We start from the raw sequence: 23,604 nt of genomic DNA on the forward strand, positions 1-23,604 counted from the left end.
GGCCGAAGCCCGGCCCCCCGCCCTGGGGGTCCCGAGGAGGGCCAGGAACCGGCCGCGGCCGGGGTCCCGACGCCCGCTGCCCCGCCAGGGAGATCCGGGAGGAGGAGCTGCGGAGATTCGCCTCCCGCGTCGCCGCCGTCCTGCAGGGCCCGGAGCTGGGCCCCGAGGCCGCGGACTGTCTCCAGAGGCTGCACCTCACCGTCGCCGCCACCAAGTACCCCCGCAAGTGAGTGGCCTTGTGTCTCTCTGTCGTTCGCAAGAAGCAAAGCGTTATTTTCTTGACAAAAAAAAAAAAAAAGGGGGGGGGGGCGGCTTAGTGCTTTAAAGAAAGCACTCTGTTTTGAAAACACCGAGTTCGATGTAAGCATAAAGGGGTTTTTTTCCCTATTGTTAAGCAGAAGCCTACTTCCTTTTGCAGTGAGAGCAACAAGTGTTTGTGTCACTGAGCGCTCTTTCAGGCTGCGCTAAGGAACAAAATTCAGAAGGGAGGATGATAAGATGGCATTAGGCAGCGTCACTGTCAAGGGCGATCATCCCAAGAGCAAGAATATGCAGGAAATAAATGTCTGAATCTTTCCTTGCCTTGCAGTGATGCTTTACTGTGACTCTTGCAGGCTCGATGGCAAGTTTGTGGAACTGTTGCAGACAGTGCTGTGTTCATCCAAGTGCCCTGAGCAGATTCAGGTGTTATGTGCTGCCATCCTGAGAGAGATGTCACCTTGCAATGATCTGATCCTCTCCTGTGATGAGATTCAAGATACAAAGCTCTTGAGCCTGGTATCCTCCGTTCTTTTGGCTCAGGTAAATGACCTATCAAGTCAGAAATCTTCCTTTGTCATATGGATTTGCTCTCTGATTGTTCCCTGTTTGCTGAGCTTAAGGAGAGTGAAAATCAGTTGAAATTATCTAGGAAAAAGTAGAAGTGTTTCCATGTTCATTTAAGGAACCTACTTATTCTGCTTTCTGTAGGAAAAAATGGCAACTTTTTTCGTGTTCAGTATTTGATAACAAAGACTTCTTAAAATTATGATGTATAGAGACTGAGGACCTCAAGCAGACTTGTAACTACCTAAAAGCAAAAAGGAACACTTTGGTGCTAGCTGCTGTAATAGACTTCAAGTCAGGGCTGCTTGAACCTGTAGAGCAAAACATTTGAGAGTGAATTTATTACTACTACTTTTTCTTTTTACTACTGGTACTGGCTTTCATGTTCAAATGTAAAAAAAAAAAAAATATACATAGAACCTATAAATGACATAGGGCTATAAATGTGGATGGCACTTCAAAGATCTAGATTCTCCATGGAGAAGAAAACATGAGGACCTTCCCGTTTTGAGTGCTGCTTGCATTGACTTCCCTCTGGGGAATAAGCTGGAAACTTTTTTATCTTCTTCTACTTCTTCTTTTACTATTATTGCGCCTATTAAATATAAAATATTTTTCTGAAACTTCTCATTCTGAGTTTCACTGTGTGCTTTGAAATGCCTCCTCCGTTTCTGATCACTCCTCTGACTCTTACTTAGCTAGAGGAAATGAAAACATAGAAACAGAAAGCAGTGATGTGTTACTTATGTGCTGCTTTACAAAGCACCTCTCTCATATCCAGCCTTGAGAGTGTCCTACAGTTCTACAGTGTAAAAACATACCCTGTGTGTTAATTTTTGTTAGATTACAACTAAAACCATGAAGAGGTTTTCATCTATTTTTGATGTTACTAAAACTTACTATATTTTAGCCATTTCAGTATCACTTCTCTAACATGGGGTGCAGTGAGCAGCAGCCTCACTCGTGAAAATGGCCACACTTCAGCAGAGCCTTTAAAAACATCTTCTGCGTGTTTTCATTGTCACTGCTTTGCGTGGAAATCATCCTCCTTCTCTTTGTCCCCTGCCCCCCTTGGGTCTGCAAAGCTGATGTTCTTTTTGTAAAGCTTTTGGCTTTCCAGAAAACCCAGCCTCTGGTGTTGCACTAGGAGCTGGAAACCTGCCATTGATTTGAGCTCAGTCAGGTTTTCCTCTGAGCAATAAGACATGCGTCAGCAACACACATAAGTAGCCCCATCATTTGCAGTGGGCTGCAGCAGTGTATCTGCGGGAGTGGGTTTGTCTCTTCCATTTTCCTTCACTGCATACATCCCCATTCCTGAGCCTTAAAACTTCCTTGTCTGTTGCTTTGGCTGATTTATTCACGTCTATTCATGAGAGAAGCACAGAAATGAGCCCTTGTCATGGGTGAGGTTCCCCCATGAAATTCTTCACTGAAAGCTCACCTTCAGTTTCCTATTCCTTCTAGTGATCTGGTACCAATCTGACTATTAGATGAGGAGCGTCAGAGATTGGTGTTTGTTCACTGCCTTCAGCAGCCAGCTGTCCAAGACCCTGAGCAGCAGAGAAGGTTTACTTTTTGTTGGCATGATGACATTCATGGAGAAAGAAAACCTGTCAGAAGTCTGGGTCCACCTGTCATCTTTAACAAAGTTGTCTTGGGCAGAAGGGTTTGACGGCATCTCAGATCCACAGCTATAACAGCCTCCAAAAGAGGAAGCTGCTTTATTTTCCACATTGTGAGAATATGGACTAACCAGAGAGTCCTAGAACATGTTAAAACAGTCCATTTTCTGTTTGTAAATTTCTAATTTAACAGTTGAACTCACAAACTGACCGCATGGGGAATAGTTAGTGCTAGTACTCTCTGCTCTAGAGTTGATGGATCATAGTGTTTAATTTGAAGACATCCATTGCAGTTGTTAATTTCCACTTCAGGTGATGGTTGTCCACAAACCTGTTGTTCCATCAAAGTACCCTCCCCTCCTGGGATCTGTGAATTCACATTGCAGATCTCTGTAAAATGTGGTGAAATAGCCTGTGCAGTGAGTTCTTTTTATGTTTGACATTGATATTAATGCCTAATGGAAAAATTTGTATGGTATTGGTCTCTAGCACTAGTAGAAGATTATTTGCCTGGCTTTATCTCTGCTTTATTTTTAAGGGAAATAAGAAGGCTGAAGTGTCTGCTGTGGGGCAGCGTATTGTAAAAGTCCTCGAAAGAAGGCTGCCTGAGGGTCAGAGTGCTCGGTACCTTCTTCCTGTCCTGTCAAATGTCATCAGTCTTTCACCAGAATCTCTAACTGAAGGTAAATGTACAGGAAGGCCTGAGATTACCATCTGGCTGTGATCTGTGTAGTGATCAGAAGGCTCTCTGAAGGCTTTGGCTACGAGTAAGACTGGAAACTGCTGTTAAAAGTGACATCTCTGCCACAGGGAAAGTGAACTTACTGGGCGAGATATATTCCACCACTCAAAAATGAGACTGGGCCTTCAGCTGCTTTGGCCCCTTCTGGTTGCCAGTGTCTCTGTTCTGTATGGATTTCTAGCACAGTAACATGTTTCCTAGCTAAGGTCTCCAGGTGCAAGATGAGTGTGAAGTTGTAGCTATCCTGAAGAGCATCAAGCAAAGTGAGAGCAGAAACAGAGATGTGCCTGTGTATCTGTGGAACAGAGCAGCAAAAACAACTAGGGGTACTCTTCATAAGAGAGGCAGGACTGTATGGGTAGTGGTAAGCGATATGCCCTGGTGAGTAAACCGAAGGAGAGCATTCCAGGCTTAAAACGGTGAGGAGCTGTGTTGTGAGCAAGAGTCTGTTTCTGGGAGTTTCCTGTGAGGTTTGCGCATGTCATGCAGTATGCAGGAGAAGCTTTGGGGAGGACGCTGGGCCAGGGTGTATGGGCTGGCTGAGCAGGTAGGACTACCTGCCTTAGCTTCTGCGTGTTCTTTGTGAGGTGTTTATGCCTTTCTCTGCAGAGCTGAAGTCAGCCACTGCCTGAATAGATTTGAAAGTATCTTTGCACCTTCCTCCTAATAGCAGCTGTGGATGGAGACAAAGGAGCAAGTACCTCTTGACTGATCTGGTATCAGAAGTCCTTGATTCCAGCACTCACTCCCTGACTTTTTCTCTGAGGAAGCAGGCAAAACAATAATGAGACTGATCTAGGGGCTAGGAGTGAGAAAAGGACACAGAGCTCTGAAATGAGTGTGAGCGATCCTGGACTCTGAAATAGTATGAGGAGGAGTATAGGGCATCCACCCTGGGGTACCAGTTTCTTTACTGATTGCTGGATCAGATCTAAGCTGGAGGAAAAGCACAGCAATTGAGGGGTAGCAGGGGTATGTTGCAGAGGCTGCTTCTCTGCCCGACTTAGCAATGACCCCGTGACTTTTCTTGTACAGAGCAGACCAATGTAGTCAGTAAAAAGATGGCCGACTGGCTGAGGTATGCGAGTATTCATCAAGGAGTCGCTCAACCCTCTGGAGGCTTCTTCTCCAATCCCAGAACCAGACAGGTAAGTGCTGACTTGCCATGGTCATCTCACAGGGGCATTTGTTAGTTACCTGCTGTTTCAGGTTCCAAGAATCAGCTGCTTTTGGGAAATGGTAACCTAGAAGTGCTGCTGTTCTTTGTCGCTTTTTGTGGGGTAAGTGGTCAAGACACATAGGAGAGCAAAGTAGGGGGATTTATAGGTCTAGGATTTAGGAGTTCTGCTGTAGAGCCAGAGCTTTGATACTTGAAGTAGTTTTGAGGGGAGAGTCTTTTAGTGACCATGTACCTCAGAGTAAAAGTTGATTGCTAATGAGGCCTGTGTCAGAGAGTGGGAAAGTTTGGAGTGTTTCAGCTAGGGAAAAGGATCCAACACAGTTGTTTTTTCTCTCTCTGGATAACTGCTCCCCTGCAGGCCCCATAGTGCATATAAATGAGGGCTACTTGTCTCTGTGGGGTCAGTGGAGTTTTCCCTGCCTTCTCACTTAGCCTCTCTCTGGGGATCTGACCTGCTGTATCTTTTCTCGCAGCCTGGTCCTGTCACAGAGGTGGATGGTGCCATTGCCACAGACTTCTTCACGGTGCTCTCAGTGGGTCAGTACTACACACAGGACCAGTGGCTCAATGTGCAAGCCTTCTCCATGCTGAGAAATTGGCTGCTGTGCTATGGGGGCAAGACCCCTAATTCAGGTACGAACTGAAGGGCTGCAGGCCAATGTGGGTTGCACCCCCAAGAGGGCGTGTGCTCTGAGATGATTAGGTGGCTGTACCAGCACCCCAGCAAGTGGCAGGAATGTGGGCAAGAGTTTAGAGCTCCTGGACTCGGAGCAGGGAAACTTTGGGAAGGAATATCACAAAACCTCCTGACTGATCCTTGCTGACCCTTCCACGAGGAATTATTCATTCAGTGAGTCCCCTGGTTTCAGGCAAAAGCCCACGGATCCCTGAGAAAAAAGGCCTGGGTGGTGGGAGACAGCATCTCCTTGGTGTTCTTGTAACACTCCCTTCTTCCCCAGCCTCCTTTTCTTTGCAGTGCACCTGGGGACGGACAGCTCCCTTGCTGTTGCTGGGCAGCTGTGTGGGTTATATTGCCCATGACATGAGCTGATACGTGATAACCTTTATTCTGTAGAAGACAAATCAGGAATGGACAGGTCTGTTACGTCCATGGTCTCAACTACGTCCACATCTAGTCGCCTGCTTCCCCCAAAGGAGCGTCTGCGGGAGAAAGCCTTCGAGTACTGCCAGCGGCTTATTGAGCAGAGCAACCGCCGTGAGTCTTGCCATGATCCGTCCTTGGAGTTCTCTTGGTAGTGTTGAAAATGTTTCTGGTTCACTGCCTCTTTGGGCTGGGATCTCACTCCCTAGAGTCCGCAGTCAGGCTCTAGGCATGGGACCTGTTGCAGCTGCTGGTGCAAGTCATTGACCAGCCCTGCACTGGGGTGTTGGGAGGGACTTGGAGGCAATGGCCATGTTCTGCCTCCTACCATTCATTTGCAGGGGGAGCTGTGGAACTTGGTTCTCGTTAGCCTAGAATCGGGATCAGTATGTGTTCCCACCTATCCTGAAACCTGGGTTAGTGCTCAAACTGACCGCCTAATGTTCCTGTTTGGACTCAGAGTTTAACGTGGACTCCTTTCTCTGGCAGGACCCCTGAAGAAAGATGATGGAGACCTGCAGAAAGCTGTAAGTACACAGAGGTGGGGCTGAAGCTCTGGGGCTTGTGGCTTCGCCCACTCTGATCTGGCTCTCTGCTCTCCTGCAGTGTCTCATTGAGGCGGTGACAATCATGGACATCATCTGCAAACAGGACTCCTCCTACGTGTACCGCGCAGTCTCCTTCCTGAAAATCCTGCACGGCAGAATCTGTGGGGATGCCACTTACGCCAGGGCACTACTGCCCATTGCCCAGTTCTTCCTGAACCACAGTGAGTCATCAGCTCTCACCCCCTCCTCCGCGATCCAGTCTTGCATACTCAGCACAGCCTTTTGTCCTGGCAGTTTGCTGGCTGCCAGCGTTGGTAATTCAGCCTTGGCTGTACTCTGGGATGGATGATCCCACTCCAGGAGACCCAGGAACTGGGGCGTCCTGTGCTCTTTAGAAAAACGTAACTCGGATTTAGCTTAGCCCCTGGAGCCCTTGTTGGCAGGGCTGCCGGCTGGGCTGTGCTCAGCAACGTGCTGTGTCCTCCCAGGCAAAATGGCAGCTGTGGACTCTGATGCAATCTACAAACACTTATTCACTGATATCCCGGCTCAGCTCTTCCACAACCCATCACTGGCCTTCGAATTTGTCCAGTTCTGCAAAGACAACAGCCAGCTCTTCACTGAGACCTCCAGCATATTCAGGCAGAGCTTCCCAAATCTCTTCAAGGTACAACTTGCTGGAGCAGCACAGGAGAGAGCCTGCTGCACGTTATTTTCTGTGCCCCAGAACTTTCTGTTCATGCCCCAGAGCCCTCCATGTGCCTCCATGGCAGTGCTAGGAAGAGCACAGGCGAGAAGGACTGTTATAAAAGCAAGTGTGGGTTTGAAGAGGGAAGAAGGTTCAGGGTGTGATTAGCACTGCCAGTAGAGGAGAGTCTGCGTTATTATTACTGCCAGTGGGTTGGGAAGCGCAGTGGACACAGTTAGGATACAGCACTTGGCTTCTGGAAAACTTTAATAAGCTGCAGCTTGGCAGCCACTGAACCAGCTGCCAGATGCCTGTGTTGAGCTTCCAGCAGCCTCCCAGGTTTTGTCTAAACCCTCAGACTTCTCTGGTTTTGCTTTTCAGAAGTGACTTTCCCTTCCTCGTCCCTTTTGGTCACAGTGTGAGAATCGTCTGGGTGTGTGATGGAGTAGCAGGGATAGTGCAGCAGTTTGTGCTTGTTCCTTGCAGTTCCTGGCATGGAACAGCCCACCCCTTATCTCTGAGTTTGTGGACCTTCTCCCATTTCTGCTGGATGCAGGCACAGCCATTGAGATCTTCCATTTGCTACTTGACCTGCCCTGTTTGACAGCAGCTCTGGACGTCCAGCTGAGGTAATGCTACCTTCCCTTCCTGTCGCTTGCTAATCAAGGTCTTGACATTGACCATAGCCTAGTACATGCTTCTCTGAGCCTCAGCTGCCCTCTGGCTGCTGCTGTCACAGAACAAGAGGCATCTGCTACAGCTGGGTTAACACAAAGCTGCACAGATGTCAGCCTGGTTTTCCTAGTCATGTGCTGTGCATAGGAAGAGAAGGTGACCAGCTCTTACACTTCATTACTGGACTGTCTTTGGGGCTCAGGGAGCTGTTGTCATTCCCCTCTCCATATCCAGCTCCAAATGGTTGCCACGTGCTGGAGTGTCTGCCGTGAGCCACCACCTCAACACAGAGGTGTGGGCTACCTGGTCTTCCCTCCCTGCTCTTACCCTTCTTTTCTGTCTTTGTTCTCCTGGAGGCATACAGAGGTTTCTTCCTGACGTCATTAGGAACTGTGAGTCTCCAGCAAGATGGGATAGGACTGGGACTGGCTCTCACAGCTGTACTTCGGCTCTTCCTTGTCTTCCCTGACATTAGCAGCTCTTTCTGGAGTGCTTAGAAAAGGGAATCATCCTAGAGGCAAGATGGTGGGCTTCTATGGCTGAGGGATACAGAGTGCCATTTTCCCCTTTCCCAGGAGTGATAGAGAAGCAATTCTGGAACTATTGGCTGAGCCCTGGGGGGGTCTAAGCTCATAATTTTCTGTCATCCTGGTTCTCTGGCTTCCAGAGGGCCTGGATTAGACCAAGTTGCTGTCTCTGTTTCAGTGGAAAGGGAGTTATTCCATTGTTCAGGATTCCAGCTATGGCCTGGCCCATTCTCATAATGCAGCACATTCTGTGTGTGTCTTCTGCTAGGTCAGGTGCTCTTCCTACCTCTGAGAGGGCTGCCATCGACCCAGCTGTGAAGCCAGCCACCTGTCTGGAAGCCTTTCGCCATCCCCTCTACAAGAGCATGTTCCAGTATCTCCTCCGCACCAAGTCTGCTCCCGAGGATGCCCCAGAGAGGTAGGAGGCTGCTGTAGGAGACTGCCACGAGGGTTTAATTCAGCCATCCAGCTCTGGGAGGCAGCACTGGGTTTACTGGGAAAGGCATAGCTGCTTTCAGCTGGGGTGAGGTGGATTTGATCTCCCCTGTGTTAGCTTTGCCAAGCACTCAAAGGCCGTGTAGAGGTACAGGGAAGGGCAGCCAGGAGAGTAGCTGGGAACAAGCCTTCAACAGTAACTCTTCTGTTGCCCACAGGCTGATTCCACTACGGCAGCTGCTGGGATCCCTGGCCAGCAGCCCAAGAGTCGTGCAATGTGCAGAGACTGTCCCTGTCTTATTGGAGCTCTTTTTCAGGGTGGTGGCAGAGGTAGGCCCTCCTAGGGGAATTTGGCTCCCAGTCGTGCCATGGGGATCTCTCATTATGTGAAGAGCAGCTGTAGAAGCAAAATTGTTAAGATGCTGCAGCTTCAACAGAGGGACGCATGAGGGGAGGGTGGGATGGTCTAATACTGGCATGAACCAGCACTGAGCTAGCTACTTCATCTGGAGAAGCAGAAAAGCTCCATGGAGCAGTGTCAGGCTCCACACTGTTCTCTCAGCCAGCTGTAATGGAGGTGGGCAAGAGCAGAATGAGTGCCTGATACCTGCTTTGTGCACTGCTGCCCTCCTGCTAGATCAGGCTGTTTCTGTGCCACCTGTCTTATCTGGCTGGTTAGTTTGGGTTTTGGCTTCTGGAAACCACTGGTATTGCTGAAACAAGGGCTGTTTTCCAGTTTGCAGATGGGCCGCTGATAAACCAGCTGGTGGTGCTGCTGCTGCATAGGAGTGACCAGCTTTATGAGATCCCAGCATTTAAACATGATGTGTACAGGTGAGAAGGGACAGGAGGCCCAGCCAAGCTCCCAGCCCTTCTGCTGGCTGCAGCCTGGCATCCCAGGGCAGCCCAGGAGCCTTTTCAATTGTAGCCTGGTCCCTGCTGTGACACATCTTTGGAGGGTACAAAATGGGGACTGCACCTTCAGCCCTGCTGGAGATATCCTGAGTCTTGTGGCTGGATGCTGCTAGCACCTCCTCAGTTTGGTGACGACCGCCTTGCCTGTGGTCTGAGCTCTGCCCATCTCTCTCCTCCAGGGTGCTGAGCTCGCAGCTGGTGATGTTCTGCAAGCTGCGCCCTGCACTCGTCGTGGAACTGTCCACGGAGATTCTGGAGTTCTCAGGAACAGTCAGCAACATCCAGAACAAGGAGGCTATCTTCACCCACATGGTAAGCAGGGCCTGCCTGCTTCTGCCACAGGTTGTTCCAACTGCGGTGCAATCTGTTGGTCACTTTCCCTTTCCTCCTCTCCTCTGTCCTAGCATTAGCTAATCTGATTTGCTATTCTCTAAAAATTATTTGATTCCCTTTCCTTCTGCTTGCTCTGAGCACATCTGCCTTTGCTTCAGGTCTGGGCTATTGGAGAGTACATGTCTGTGTCCTATGACAAGCGCTGCACTGTGGAGCAAATCAACCGGTTCTTTGAGACTCTAGAGGCCGTGCTATTTGAAATCACCCAGCTCCGACCACTGGCCAGCATCCCCAGCTACGCGCCTCGTGCCATCAGTGTCCTTATGGCCACCTTGACCAAGTTGGCAGCTCGCAGTCAGGACTTGATCCCCAGGTGAGGAGGGATGGTGGGGAAGGGCTAAGGGCTGAAGCGTGCAGATCTCGTGGGTCCAAACACAGGTGTTCACAAGTGTTAAAAAATCAAGCTTGGCAACTGATGGAAACTGAAACAGGACAGAGGAAGCAAGCTGTGGAGGAGCACAGTTTGGGGAAGTGCGATTCATCTGCTGACTAACGCTCTGCATTAGGAGGAGGGGTTGGGGTATCATCTGGTGTTCACCTGCAGCAAAGTCTTTTGGAGTACACAGGCTTAAGTAGTGACCTTGCTGGGTGCAAAGGTCCTGTCAGCTGATGTCCATGTCCTTCTCTCCTGCAGAGTGTCCATGTTCCTGTCCAAGATGAGGACATTTGTGCAGAGCCCTGCTGTCACCTCTGTTTACTGCGAGGAGGACCTTGAGGAGATCCTTATCCGCGCAACTGAGCTCATGAACCTACTGAAAATGCCAAGCGTGGCACAGTTTGTGTTCACGCCGCCTGTAGACGTGGCCAGTACACGGTTTCAGAGAGAGGTGAATGACTCCCTCCCTTTTGCCCTGAGGATAGTCACCCGTCTCCTAGAGCCAACACCTGGCTTCATGCCAGGGTGAGGGCATGAGGTATCTGAGAGGCTCCAGCCTCTGTTGTAACTCATCGGACACTGCTGACACTCAAGGCCAAGGCCCTGCTCTGAACTGGAAATGAGGAACAAATGATTGTGAATGAGACAGAAAACAGGAATAAGTAGAACTGAGGCTGCTCTTCTGGTCTGAGGCTGTTTGTATTTCCATCTCCTAAGCTTGTTTTATCTCTCCGTGGCCGGTATGGATTGAAAATCCCAGTGGATTTGTGTGAATGTGGCAGGAGAGTGAATGCATGCATTAATACCCTCCCAGCACACCATGCCCCTTTGGAGACGTACTTCTTCTTCCCTCCCCTCCTCTGACTTTTTTTCTCCCTCCCCTTTGCCCTCGCTACACCCTGGCTATGCATTTGGTTCTTTTATTGCCTCTCTGCTTGCAGCAGATCAGCCAAGCAAAGGCCTGTGCAAGATGGAGAAAGCAGAAGTGACTCCATTAAGTCTGCTGCCAGCCCTTGCTGCTTTTCTGTCTTACCATCAGAGTGAATGTGTCAAGATCCAAGAGACAGCTACCAGACAGGAGCTTAGAGAGATTTATTGATCCAGTTTATTGTTGACACCAAGAGCATTTCTTAATATACATCAGCCCCGTGTCAAACAGGCGCCATGCTGTGTTCTGTATGAGAAGTTTATACACATTTGAGCTGTACAGTATTAACAAATGGGGGAAGTAAATAAGTCCCACTGCTCCACCCAGGAGAAGCAAGCCCTCATGCACACTAGTAAATAGGGTTTATTTACAGTCTGTTTCAATACCTGACTGCACTGTGAGCAACATACAGCTCTGGGGCTGTTTCCCATCTCCAGGGGTGCCTGGAGAGTCAGGCTCAGTGGGGAGCAGAGGGTTGCATTGGTACTGCTGGAACTTGCCAGGGTGCAGCCCCAGTACTGTCTAGTGCAAACCAAGCTTCCCCCAAGCCCTGGCTCCTGGGCAGAGAGGAGTAAGGAGTACATGCGGTTTGCCCAGGGGCTCTAGGCAGCCCTTTTCCTGCCCTACAAACCTGCTGAGCTCCATGGAGGATGACAGGCCAAGATACCTACTTGATTTAAAGTCGAGTGAATCACCAGGAGCCCGGTGGGGCTCTGAGCCTTTGCTCGCCTGCCTGGTACAGCTGAGTCAGTGGCAGGAGGGATGCGTTGTTCCCAGTGCCTGCTGGGGCAGCACCCCAGGCCAGTTGGCACAAGCATGGCCTAGCAGAGAAGCAAGGCACTAGTGTCTCGGTGAAGGTGCTTTGTCCATCTTGCCCTAGAAAAGGCAGCTGCATTGAAGTCCAGTAGTGGAGTGTTTCCCCTGCGTGGATTATTTTGACATCTCTCTCCTTTTGCAAAGTGCAAGAAGCACAGAAACCAAAACTACAGCAGTGAGGTTTAATTAAGGCCAACCCTGTTAAGCATCCCCTTTTTAGCATCACAATCCTCAGAGCACTGTTGTGAGATGCCGTGTGAATATCTGATTTGCCAGAGCCTAGACCATGCTGGTTTAAGCGCAGGGTGTGATGTAGGGCTTTGCGGCAGGCTGTTTTAATAGGGTTCAGCTAAACTAGGTCTTGGTATCTGTCTATATGTGGAAATCAGGTCGGGTTTATCCCGTTAATGTTGCTAAAAGCACAGGGAGGACTTGGCAGGCAGGAGGCCGGGTGTGCAGGGGACTGGCCAGCCGCACGGTGGAGCTGCCACCTCAGCTCTGCTGACAGCGTTGCTGTTGTCAGCAGATAGCAGAGCTGTTTCTGGGACATTCAAGACTGACCTTCCAAAGGGAGCCTTTTCCTGCCCATCATCACCCGGCGGCATGCCAGCAGCACACACTTCTGAAGTGCTCTGAGCTGGGCAGGGAACAGGGCGGCCTTACAATGGGCTGGCAAAGCCGGAGGGAGAGGACCAGGACATGGTGCCAAGATGTCGTTCGTCTGCCTGGGCCAGCGTCAGCCACGGCTGGGGTCTGGCACTGCACGCTGCTGGGCTCGCTCGGGTTCCTGGTGGCACAAACCCACCGTTCCTGGCTCTCGGGGACCAGGGGCATGCACAGAAGCACTAACCTGGCCGTAGCCCCTTGGAGAGGGCAACAGCTCCCCGCGTGGGGAAATTTTCTGCTGCGAATGCCCCACGCTGCTGGGTCAGTCCTGGGGGCCTTCTGCCAGGATTGTGGTGCCAGAGCTGGGCAATAAAGCTGCATGAGCAAGGGCGAGAGAGTCCTTTTCTTCAAGGGGCTCTCCCCAGGACTCAGGGGAACTGCTGGTGGTGTCAGCCCTTTGCTGTAGCTGCTTCCCACCCTGAAGCAGGGCTGGGGACAGTGTGATTGTAGCCCAGCAGCACAAAGGCACGTGACTTAGGGTATGGCACCAGGGAACGTAACTCCTAGCAATGCATCCTGCTTGGAATCCCGCTCCTGGGTGCTTGTGCTGCCTTTACCACCCCCAGAGCGGGGCACTGTTTTCCAGCCTGACGCGCCAGCACCTCAGGTGGCCACTGCCACAGCAAAGCCGAGGCCTGCCCCACATGCTAATCTTTAAATCCCAAAGGTGTTTCAAGCCTTCTGCCTACCAGCATGAAAGATCACGCAGGGCTGCCAGCCTAGAGGACCAGAAGAGCCTGCCTACAGCCCCCATGGGGGGGAGCACCCCCTTCCTGCCCCCTGCCAGAGGGGACAAAGGACCAGGAAGGCTCCTAAGAAGGATGACACAGGGTATAAGGTGAGGACGGGCAATGGATCAGGAATGATGCTCCCAGTGGGAGAAGCGTGCACCACCCTTGCGTATCCTTGCATCTGCTGCGGTGCAGGGGCAAGGTGTCGAAAAGCAAATCAAGGGCAGTTGTGGAGTCTTGGTCCTCCCTCTCGCATTCCAGGCTCCCCGAGGTCAGCCTTAACCAGAGCTCCACCCGCAAGCTGCTGCAGAAGTACCCTTGTACCACAAGGACTAGGAGGAAGAGGAGCTGGAACTGATTTTTTTGGCTATTTCCATGTCCGACTTGGCAACTAGAAACCGCAGCTTTTTCCCTCCAGAGCGAATGAGGTCCACCGCACTGCAGAGAGCAGCAACAGGGAAAGAGGTGAATTCTGGCTCCCTGCAGGCTGGCAGCCCCCCCCCAGGAGCCTGCCAGGTCACGGACATTTGCAAAACACCCAGCATCTGCAAAACACCTGCACCCTCTGCTCTGTGCCTGCTCAGTGCTACCAGCAGAGTCTGTTTCTCTGCTGCGTGTAGCTTTACAGAGAGCCTGGCCTCCACACAAGTGCTGCCAGGACAAAGGGGAATGAGCCCTGAGCTGCTCTGCCCCGTGGGCACCTTGGGCTCTGCCTCAGACAGGCAGGCAGGGTGCGAGCTGCCCCATCCCGCTGCCTTCGAGGCAGGGGGAGCAACTCCGCATTGCTGAGATCCACCTCTGGAGCTCGCATTTGTTTCCCAAATAGGCTCCTGATCCCTCTTCCAAACCCCTGCACCCAGATGCCTTGCCCCCTTTCCAGTGTCCTGGGCAGGTCGCTCCTCTCTCTGCAGCCTGCCCATACCGCAGCATGCTCTGTGTTGTTGGCCAGGACCGTAGCACCAGGCACTCAGAGACCCCGTTCAGTTCTTTGCAGCAAAACAGCTGAAAACCTGGATTTAAGCAGTAACTCCCACGGTGCCAATACTGGACCGGGCCCTCCGGCGGGATGCAACTCACCTTTGGTAGTCTGCCCCGATGAGACTGGTGCCGTTGACAGCCAGGATGCGGTCCCCGATGGAGAGCCTGCCGTCGGTGGCCGCAGGGCTGTCCTCAATGAGGGTACGGATGTAGATCCCCGGGGAGCAGAGAGGAGTGTGCTGTTGGCAGGGAAAGGCAGTAAGTGACCAGCCAGGGTAGAAGGGACACGAAAGATTTGTGGTCCCAAAGGGCTGAGCTCCCCAAACAGGGTGACTCTCCCCCATGGCTCACAGCCAAGCGGGTGCCTGATGCCAGGTGGGACCCTGAAGGCTCTGGGGAACTTGATGGATGGTTGCTGGGGACGGTGTCACTAACAGTAACAGGAAGGAAATGCGAGCCTTCAGTTTTATATCAATTTATACACAGAAAGGAGAGGTGGGGGCAATATTTTCTTGTTCAATTTAATTAAGACCAAAGCATTGTTAACCTGCAGCTGTCTTGGGATTGGAGCTCTTTACTCACAGCTGTCCCAGGGGCTCAGTGATGCCCTGTTTCCTACTGACTAATGCACTGCCGTGAAAGGCCACTTAGTAAGATGATCCACTGCCCTAAGCCAGATTGCAACGCCACCTTATGCAATGAGTTCTGTTCTGGCACCCCACGAGCCTCTCTGCTCCCCTCCGCTTGCCTTGCCACCCGCTGAAGGGTGGAGGAAAGACCTTGGCTGAGTCATTTTCCTTCTACAAGAGCGCTGAGCCCGTTTGCTCTCTCCAGCTGCAGGACAGCTGTGATGGACTTTGCGTGCATGGCACAGCCACCCAGGACCAGAGATCTGCTCCTCCCGATAAATCACTCTGTGTCTCATTTTCCCCAGGAGAAGCAGCCTAGCTCCCGTGCAAAGCCATTAGCTTCTTTGCTGTTTTTTCTTGGGGTATAAAACATGTCCCACATGTCCCGCTCCAGCTATTTGGAGGAGCATCAGCCCTGTCCCACGATCGGTGAGAACTCACCAAGCCGTCGATCAGCCCCATCCCCAGCCCAATGGGTCCTCTCTCCAGCTCCACCACGAAGACGTAGCAGAAATCATCAGTGGCAGAGCTGCGGCTGGAAGACTCTGGCGTGGGGTAGTCATAGGGGGTCGGTGAGCATCCTGGCAGTGGAGAGACCGGCTTACCCTTCTGGCATCACCCAAACCCAGCCTCACAATCATCTCCCGCAGAAAGCTGCCCCCCAAAACCCCATCAAAGCCAACCTCACATAGCCCCAGGGCTGGTTTTCTGCCAGGGCAGGAGCTGGATGAGATGCTTCATTGGCTCTCACCTGTCTTGTCCAAGCACTGACAAGTCCCCGCAGGAACCGCGTGTGCGGGGAGGGGCTGCGCAGCGGAATGGCAGCAAACACCCTCGTGCCCCAATCCTGCACCCCCAAAGCAGGGCAACACCAGTTTTCGGTACCTTCGGGGGTGCTGCCTTTGGTGCCATTCATCCCGTTCCTCCGGGGGTCCTGCAGCCCCTTGCCGGTGCCCTGGGGGGACTCCGGACTCCCGGAGTCGAAGTTCAGGGGGGTGGTGGGTGGCGTCAGCAGGCAGGAGGGGTCCGTGGGTGCTGTGCCAGCCTTGGGTGCTGGACCCCTGCCCAGCTGCAGCTGCTTGAGCTTCTCCTGGAGCTGGGGCTCACCAGCAGGGTGCTCGCAGGGGCAGCCGTTGGTGGCCAGGCTGAGCGGGGGGTTCCCCTCCGGCTCGGCGCAGCCCCCCAGGGAGCAGTAGTCCTCCTGCGTGATGGTGTTCCCCAGGGTGGCAGCAGCTGGGCTTTCGCTCACCTCCAGGACATCTGGCGTCGTGCATGCCTCTTTCTTAAGAAGGAGAAAAATGCTCTTTGGGATCCCTTGCGTTTGCTTTTCACACCCTACCTGCACCCCACCACCCTGTCTGCTTTGCAGGCAGGACAGCTGCCGACTCCAGCCAAAGCCTTGGCAATTTGGACACAGCCAGGGCTTGTCCGGGCTTCCCAGCAGAGCTCCCACACCCCAGTTTTGTGGCCAGGGCCATGCTGGGGATGTTCACAGCCAGCCAGGAGGGGACTCTGGTCATGTCCCTGCTGGGGGATCTCACCGGAGGGGGACACACCAGTGGATCATGGCTCCTCCTGCGGCCCCAGAACTGGGTGATGTGGCCCCAGGGTGATGGGAGGAGGTAGCGGTGCCTGTGGGTCCTGCAGTCAATGGGGACAGGGTGGGAGAGCAGAAGGGGACCTGCTGGAGGGACATCATCATCCCCGGCGAGCTGGAGATGAATGGCAGCTGAGCTTAGCACCCGCAGCACGTCTCACCCCCCCTGCCCTTTATAGGCATTAGCTAATTAGCGCTTTTGTGCAAGTCCGCCTGGCTACCTAGGGACAGGCAGGGTGCAGGGCAGGGAGGACAGGGGAACACGCCAGGAGAAGGGGAGCGCTGCCTGCAGACATCCCCCTTCCTCCCTCCTCCCCACTAACAAGATTGCTGGGACGAGCCTGTCCTTCCAGCTCACCTTCCCGCAGCCCCCATGCTGGGGGATTAGCAGCACTAATCCTTCCAGCAGCTCTACGTGAGGGCATCGCCACAGCTCCGGGCCGCAGGTGAGGGCAGCAAGCCCTTGGCACTGGGCTCGGAGGGATCTCCAAGAGGGACCCAAGACTCTCCTGCCCACCCTGGAGAGAAAAAGCCCCTCCGTGGGGTACAGGCTACCTTTGGGGGTGCTGAGCCTGGCCCCTCACTGGCGTGGGGGCTCTTGCTCCGCAGGCTCCAGAGAAAGTGGCGGATGTAAAGGAGGTGCCGGTAGATGTTGTCATCCAACGTCTCCACCTCCAGGTCCACTTTGAAGCCCCCGCTGGGCAGGACGATGGGTGGGTGGTTGTCGAAGGACTCCAGCATGTCATCTGAAAGGTGGAAGGTGGGAGGCTAGCACTGGCCCGGGCTGAACCCCAACTCCCGGCTCTCGGCCATCCCAGCTGGGAGCAGGGACACAGTGAGCTGCGAGGCAGCAGCATCCCTTGCTTGGGAACGCAGAAAGAGCCCCAAGGCCTTCTGAATGCGCTTGGCATCCTTTCCAATATCCGAATTGGGGGGCCGTGGTTATTCCTGAATGCTGCAGTTACTACAGGAGCCCCAGGGAGGGGAAGGGAATTGCCTGTTTGGTTTGCCCATAAAAACCTTGGAGGGAGCTTGTGGGTGACCGGAGCAGCGCTGAGCACAAAGCCAGGGGCTCACCGGGCTGGAAGGTGGCCGGGTTCTCCTCCTCGCCGGGCTGCCATGCTGCGATGCAGCCCACATCCATTACCGCCTGGCACTGGCTCAGCACCCGGTAGAGCTGCGCGGGGCTCAGCGCCGGGAACTCGGCTCGCAGAGACGGCCAGGTCATCTGAGCGAGGAAACAGAGCGCGGGGCGAACGGCCGAGGTGAGGAGCCGCTTTCTCCGAGGAGCAAGGGCTCGCGAGGAGGGTGGGAGGGAGAGGCTGGGCAAGACAAAGCGAACCTGAGCATCCCCTCCTCGGTACTGCCTCCCCACAGACCCACCACCCCAGGAAAGGGGCAGCTGGTGACAGGTTGCAGAAGGGACGTATCACTGCAAGGATCCCCCAAATGCCGAGCGGGGTGTCTCCTGCCCGTGCCCATCCCGATGCTGCGAGCCCCCGGCCGGGCATCCCTCACCTGGACCAGCTGGGAGCCAGGCATGGCCAGCAGGTTGGCCACGCTGGCGAGTTTGGCAAAGAACTGCTGGGCGAGCTGCTCGAAGCCGGCACCACGCAGCCACTCCAGCAGCAGCCGCACGCTGGCCCGCAGCTTCACCCCCTGCGACCAGTGGAAACAGCCGAGAGAGGAGCCTGCGGAGGCAGAGCATCCATCAGCATGTGTCGGGGACACAGCCCCCCCCGGACCCCCAGCCTTTGGCCGGAGCCCAGCCCCTGCCCCAGGGGTAGAGCTGCCCCCGGTCAGCAAAATAAATCCAGGTTAATGTCCCCAGCATCCTAGAGCTGTAATTCTGGGTGGTGGCTGGACCTTGCCTGGCACTAACAGCAGGCGATAAGGCTGCTGTGTTAATGAGGGCTAACGAGCACCTCAGTTACAAAGCAAACTGCAGTAGTTTATTAATGAGCTGCCCCTCTGAACTGCTGTCAGCCTCCTCTGCTCAGGCTAGAAGGGCAGCACTCTTGCAGGGGTGAGGATGGGGCACTCGTGGGATTAAACCCCTCCTGGGAATGGGGACCCTGGAGATAACAGTGCTGAGACCTGCCCGTCTCCAGCCCTCCTCAAGCTGCTTGAAGCCCCCTCCCTCCTGTAGCCCCCAAGATGGCACTGGGATGGACTGGAGGGTCTCCCAAAGGGCTGGTCCCCTACAGATTACCCAGTTCAGGCTGGGTGTTCAAGGAGGACTGACCCTTATCCAGGAGCTGGTTGAAGAGCAGGGTGTTGGAGAAGAAGAAGAGGTAGGCGAACATCTGGGAGGTGATCTCCGGGTGTACTTCGTACTGGCGGAGCAGGTCCAGTGCCGCCTGGTAGATGAGCACGACCCTGCGGAGCTCCTCGGGCAGCGGTGGGGACGTCCGCCAGCTCTCCCGGCACTCGTTCTGGAAGGGGTTGCACTCCAGCAGGGCAGGGAGCGACACGTACAGACACTGCAGAGACAGCGGCAAGTTCACAGCAGACTGATTTTGTTTCTTTTTTTTTTTTTTTCTCCCAATGAGCCAAACCCTTCCGACCCCCTCACCTCCACAAGCTGAGCAAACCCCACTGGCACTGCTCCGGCAAGGGGCTGATCCTGCTTACCCCCTGCTTCGATGCGCTCCGGTGTTGCGCAAGTGTTTAAAGAAAAAAATTAAAATGAACGTGTCTGTTGCTTTTAGCAGTTGGAGGTGACAGCGTGGGATGGCTGAGCTAAAAGGATCTGAAAATTGATCTGAACCAGGGCAGCAGCCGATCAGCTGGGCACGAGGGTGAAAGAAAAACGGTGACCTGATGAGGATGACCTTTCCCTATTGCTTAAATGGGAGAGCAGCACCTAGCACCCACCTCTGCCAAGGCTAAGGGGGAGGCGGAGGGTCCTGGGGAGGAGGGTGCCGCTTCGGCCGAGCGGAGCAGGAGCAACCCCTGCATCCTCGTGTGCCGATGCCAGCGGACAGGCAGGGCCGTCCCGCACACAGCAGCCTTTCTCCTGCCTCACACTGCCCGCTCTGTTCCCCGCTCCGATGCTGCCCGGCTCTCGCGGTCCAACGGCGACGGTCCAGGGGCCCCTTTCCATCACGCCCTGAATCGCACCATTATGCCGCGCTGGCCGGAGCCAAGCAGCTCTCCCCAAACGCCTCCCCCAAGCCGCTGCACTGCAGGCAGGGAAACACACCGCAGTAATTCAATACTTTTCCTGGGCTGCGACCAAAAATCGGGGCATTTCGGCCCAAAGGAAAACACCTCGGCATGATGCAACTGCCAAAGAGTAAAAGCTTAAAAAAACCCTCCCGTGCAGCCCGAGAACTGCTGGGGATGCTCCTGATGGCCCCGTGGGACACTGCTGCCCTCCCCGGGGAGCACGTACCTTGGAGATGTAGTAGACGCACTGCTGGAAGGTGTACATGATCACCTCCTCCAGCACCGTCATCGCCTCCTCGCTGGCTGTGATGGTCGAGGAGAACAGAGACTCCTTGGAGCCTACGGGATGGAGAGGAGGATGGGGGAGCAAACCTGCAGCAGCAAGGCAGGCTGAATTCATTGCTCCCCAAATCCCCGGGGTGGGCGTTATTAGTGCTCCCAGGCTGGCATCACCACCCTGGCATCCCCCCAAGGGGCAAAGAGGCTCCTCTCATCCCGGAGCGCCCACTTGCCGTCTCCCACGGCTCACAACGCCGCTGGCAGCACAGCCCAGTGCTGCAGCACGGTGGCCTCTGCCCTGTCCTTCCAAGACCCTGCCTGGCCTATGAATATTTTAACTTGCTGCATAGAGCAGAAGGTTTCTGAGGCTGATGATTGATTTAATCCCTTTTTTCTTTTTTTTTCTTTTTTTTTTTTTTTGTTGGTATTAACACAGGCTCACCAGTGAGCAATTCTGCAGGGCTGCCTGCAAATCCAGGTGCTCCCACAGCAGCTGGGGGCAGAAAGCCACCCCCAAGGCATTAACCACAAGCCACTGTGGTGGAAAGGGGAGGCTCAGCTGCAAATGCAACACAACCTGGTCCTGAAACCGAGCAGCACCGCGGCACGACGCGAGGCTGCTCCTCCCGCCCAGATTACCCCAGCCTGCACCGCGGAGACATCCCTGCCGATGAGGATTACGGGGGGTTAAAGAAGCATCTGAGGGGCACTGACCATCGCTTGCGACCGGGGATTAGCAGAGCAAAGTCGCTCCGGCCGGAGAAGCAAGCAGGACGCTGCGTCCAGCCTTACCTCTGACGTCCAGCTCCTCCTCCATGCTCTGGATGTAGGTGGGCGATTTCTGCTGGATGAAGTAGAGGACCTCGATGGCGTTGGCCATCCAGAAGAGGATGTGTTGCAGGTCTGGGAGAAGGTCCGTGATGGTGAAGTGGGACAGGGCAGCAGGGTCCTGGCTGGGGAGACACAGCAGGCGTTACGGCTGCCGCTCCTCAACATCCCCACTCAAGTTTTTGGGGAGAAAACGGCCAGCCTGGGGCAATGCTGGACAGCTGAAGAGCTTTTCCATCCCTCACCCCCATGCCCAGCACCTCCCTTAGGAAGACCCTTTACAACCAAAATCTGGTGGTTCCTGCTCTGCGGAATGGCAAAGGGGACCCTGCAGGGACTGGGCTGGCGGAGAGCCACCTGGTCTTTGTGGGGTCCCACTTTTGGGGGAGACTCCCCCTAATACAGCTGAATTGCAGTAAACACTCATGGCTGAAAAACAGCTCTCCCCGAGAAGTATGTGCTGTTCCTGCCAGCTCTGGACGGTTAAACCCAGCCCGCCTGCACTGGGCTGTTCAAAAATAAAACAAAATAAATAAAAAGCATCTGGCAAGTTTCTCAACTGCTGAACTGCTTTTTCCTGCTATAGAAAAGGCCTGGGAAGCATCCTCGGAGCTTGTCCTAAAGGAGAGCTCACAGCAAGAACCAACGGTTTCTCCAGATGCTGCTTTGGAGCCTGGATTTTGGAAATGGCTGGGGAGCCAGTCCCTGGCACTGCTGTGATAGCTCCAAAGTGGTGCTCCCCACCCTGGGACACCATCCCTGTATATACACATGCAATGCCAGCCCCTTCCCTGCACCACAGAGGGGTCTCCAGTGTGAACGGGGTGAAACCCCGCGCCGGGGCCATCCCCACCACATCCCTCAGGGATGCTGAAGCCACGTGCAAAGCCTTGGCCAGGTCTTGGATTGGAGAAGACCCCAGAGCTGCCGCAGGTCCTATTCTCCCTTGAGTTCACCTGCTTTTCCAGCCCCACACATTCCCAAGCCAGGGGCCTTGCAAGCACCGTGGTGAAAGGACCAGAGAGCTGAATGAGTGGGATTGAGCAGGAAAACTCAGCGTGCACTGGTGCTGCCAGGCTGGGAGGCTGGTTTTAGCCAGACACAGACTCCTCTCACTCAGGGAGGAAGAACCGAGTTGAATTCTCCCCCTTTCAGGGCAAAACAAGGAGGGGCAGCGGGTTGCACTTACTGCTGGGACTGCTTCTCAGCCAGCTCCCGTGTCCGCTCCTGGGCAGGGAAAGAAGGGGAAAGCAAAATGAAAACCAGCGGGCCGGGGCGGCACGAGCATCATCCCGATCAGCACTCGCTGCTGCTGGGGGCCGGGCTGGGGGAAGCCCCTGGGGGGGGTCCAGCAACACCCCCACCCCACCAACACCCCTGTCCCACCGCCGACTGACCCACACCGTCCGCTGGATCATTTTGGCCGCTTTGAGCAGCAGCTGCCCGAAGTCACCCGGCTCGAAGCTGGTGGCTGAGTGCTGGATGCAGAGGCAGAGCAGGAAGGCGGGTGTCAGCTTGTGGTCGTCCCCCCCCGGCTCGATCAGGGTCATGATGCGCCGAAGGAGCACGTCCTCGGCTGCCGGCTCGAACTCCAGCAGCAGCTTTCTGCGGGGTACCCTGGGGCCGCCGGCAGGTGAGGGACCCCGTTTTTTGGTGACGGGGTCCCTCTCCTTCAGCAGGCTGCCACACGCCCTGCAGACGGGGGGACCCTCGGGGACGGCGGGGTGCAGGGCTCGCAGCCTCAGCAGGGTCTGTGCCGGCAGCGGCTGGGCTTTCATGGGGTCCTTGTAGAGGAGCAGGTAGTAGAGACCGAGGGAGAGGAGGTCCCCGTGCCGCAGCACGACCGTCCGGGCCACCTTGGCGAAGTTGACGGAGATGCCGGCACCTGCGATGGGCTCCAGCACCAGCTTCTCCTCTGAGCGATGCCGGGAAGGTCGGAGCTTCCTGATGGTGCAGTGCAGGGGCAAGATGTCGGGGGCCGACAGGCTGATGCTGGGCTTGCTCGCCTGCGTCCTCTGGCCCACAGTGTGCTGCTCGCGGTTCAGCAGGTAAACCAAGCTGTCCTGCCAAACGGGGAGAGGCGGCATGAACCGGAGGGTGGGGAGAAGGGACCCTCCTCCCTGCAGTGCGGTGGGTGCTGCAGCCTCCCGCTGTCCCCGGCCATCCCCCCCGCCTGCTGCCCCTTTGCATGGCAGAAACATGTTTCTCTCTTTATTTTCCTCGCTGTCGAGCAGGACAGCAGTGATCCCTGCTTTGGGTACGCTAATAAATGGGCACGGTAACTTTGGGCACGCAGTAAAAGGAGCTGCTTTGGGCAGAGGGAGCCCTCCCTCCACCTCTCACCCCCACAGCTGCTTTTCCTTCCCACCTTCTCCCCCCAGACTGCAGGGATGCCTGGACCCCCCCTGCCCGGGGGAGGACAGCAAGACCCCGGTCAGAGCAACCGCTCCCTGGCCCGGCTTCTCCGCCAGCCTGCCCGCACGCCCCGGGGCAGCTCACATAACCACCCCGTGCCTCAGTTTCCCCAGCTGTACTAACGGGATGGGTGCAGACGGGTGAGGGCTGCAGTGCCAATGTCGCCCTGCCAGAAAGATTGGACCAGCCAGATAGTCAACGGGGACAAAGTAGCCATTAACTCCAAGAGCCGTCCCAGTCCTTTCCAGTTCTCCAAGTGCCTCCAGCGCTGGGGAGCAGAGGCTCCCAGACGGGCTGTCTCCTTGCTGCCTCTCATTACGTTTGCCACTAATGAAGCAGCCAGACAGGGGACGGGGGCAGCTCAGCCATCACCCGCAAAACCGGGATGCTGCTCCGGGGCTTTCCCTGCCTCCCCTTGCGGCTTTAACCGGGGGTGAGGGGGATGGTCGCGGGTCCTGACTCCGCACTCAGGGACGAGACTGCAAAGTCCCAAGCCGGGCTGGCTCGTTTTCTAAAGGATGCTTTTCCTCCCCCC

General features: G+C 54.7%; 2 protein-coding genes across 4 annotated transcripts in view; one reads left to right on the top strand and one right to left on the bottom strand.

The window, feature by feature from the left end:
* Nucleotides 1–11,159, top strand: part of AP5Z1 (adaptor-related protein complex 5, zeta 1 subunit) — an 11,397-nt gene extending 238 nt beyond the window's left edge. The window contains exons 2-18 of one of the 3 annotated variants that reach the window (XM_010570306.1): nucleotides 89–226; nucleotides 615–801; nucleotides 2,989–3,133; nucleotides 4,228–4,340; nucleotides 4,846–5,005; nucleotides 5,448–5,588; nucleotides 5,964–6,001; nucleotides 6,081–6,243; nucleotides 6,511–6,689; nucleotides 7,197–7,339; nucleotides 8,181–8,330; nucleotides 8,566–8,677; nucleotides 9,084–9,181; nucleotides 9,442–9,574; nucleotides 9,754–9,968; nucleotides 10,290–10,482; nucleotides 10,976–11,159. In XM_010570306.1, coding sequence (XP_010568608.1) covers nucleotides 89–226; nucleotides 615–801; nucleotides 2,989–3,133; nucleotides 4,228–4,340; nucleotides 4,846–5,005; nucleotides 5,448–5,588; nucleotides 5,964–6,001; nucleotides 6,081–6,243; nucleotides 6,511–6,689; nucleotides 7,197–7,339; nucleotides 8,181–8,330; nucleotides 8,566–8,677; nucleotides 9,084–9,181; nucleotides 9,442–9,574; nucleotides 9,754–9,968; nucleotides 10,290–10,482; nucleotides 10,976–11,020 — 2,353 coding nt within the window. In that variant the 3' untranslated portion in view covers nucleotides 11,021–11,159. Of the gene's footprint in view, nucleotides 1–88; nucleotides 227–614; nucleotides 802–2,988; nucleotides 3,134–4,227; nucleotides 4,341–4,845; nucleotides 5,006–5,447; nucleotides 5,589–5,963; nucleotides 6,002–6,080; nucleotides 6,244–6,510; nucleotides 6,690–7,196; nucleotides 7,340–8,180; nucleotides 8,331–8,565; nucleotides 8,678–9,083; nucleotides 9,182–9,441; nucleotides 9,575–9,753; nucleotides 9,969–10,289 lie in introns of all 3 variants that reach the window. The other 2 variants (XM_010570305.1, XM_010570307.1) reach the window with 2 other exon arrangements.
* Nucleotides 11,160–13,504: 2,345 nt separating this feature from the next.
* RADIL (Ras association and DIL domains) overlaps nucleotides 13,505–23,604 on the bottom strand; it is a 19,505-nt gene continuing 9,405 nt past the window's right edge. Inside the window, exons 4-15 of the mRNA XM_010570308.1 lie at nucleotides 22,052–22,798; nucleotides 21,844–21,881; nucleotides 20,619–20,779; nucleotides 19,774–19,886; nucleotides 18,622–18,859; nucleotides 17,895–18,067; nucleotides 17,454–17,604; nucleotides 16,932–17,122; nucleotides 15,665–16,061; nucleotides 15,221–15,360; nucleotides 14,250–14,389; nucleotides 13,505–13,610 (exon numbers count right to left, since the gene is read on the bottom strand). Of these exons, the coding sequence (XP_010568610.1) occupies nucleotides 13,505–13,610; nucleotides 14,250–14,389; nucleotides 15,221–15,360; nucleotides 15,665–16,061; nucleotides 16,932–17,122; nucleotides 17,454–17,604; nucleotides 17,895–18,067; nucleotides 18,622–18,859; nucleotides 19,774–19,886; nucleotides 20,619–20,779; nucleotides 21,844–21,881; nucleotides 22,052–22,798 (2,595 nt within the window). The remainder of the gene's footprint in view (nucleotides 13,611–14,249; nucleotides 14,390–15,220; nucleotides 15,361–15,664; nucleotides 16,062–16,931; nucleotides 17,123–17,453; nucleotides 17,605–17,894; nucleotides 18,068–18,621; nucleotides 18,860–19,773; nucleotides 19,887–20,618; nucleotides 20,780–21,843; nucleotides 21,882–22,051; nucleotides 22,799–23,604) is intronic.

Source organism: Haliaeetus leucocephalus, unplaced genomic scaffold (assembly GCF_000737465.1).
Source record: "Haliaeetus leucocephalus isolate CR32 unplaced genomic scaffold, Haliaeetus_leucocephalus-4.0 Scaffold295, whole genome shotgun sequence".
NCBI classification, from domain to species: domain Eukaryota; kingdom Metazoa; phylum Chordata; class Aves; order Accipitriformes; family Accipitridae; genus Haliaeetus; species Haliaeetus leucocephalus.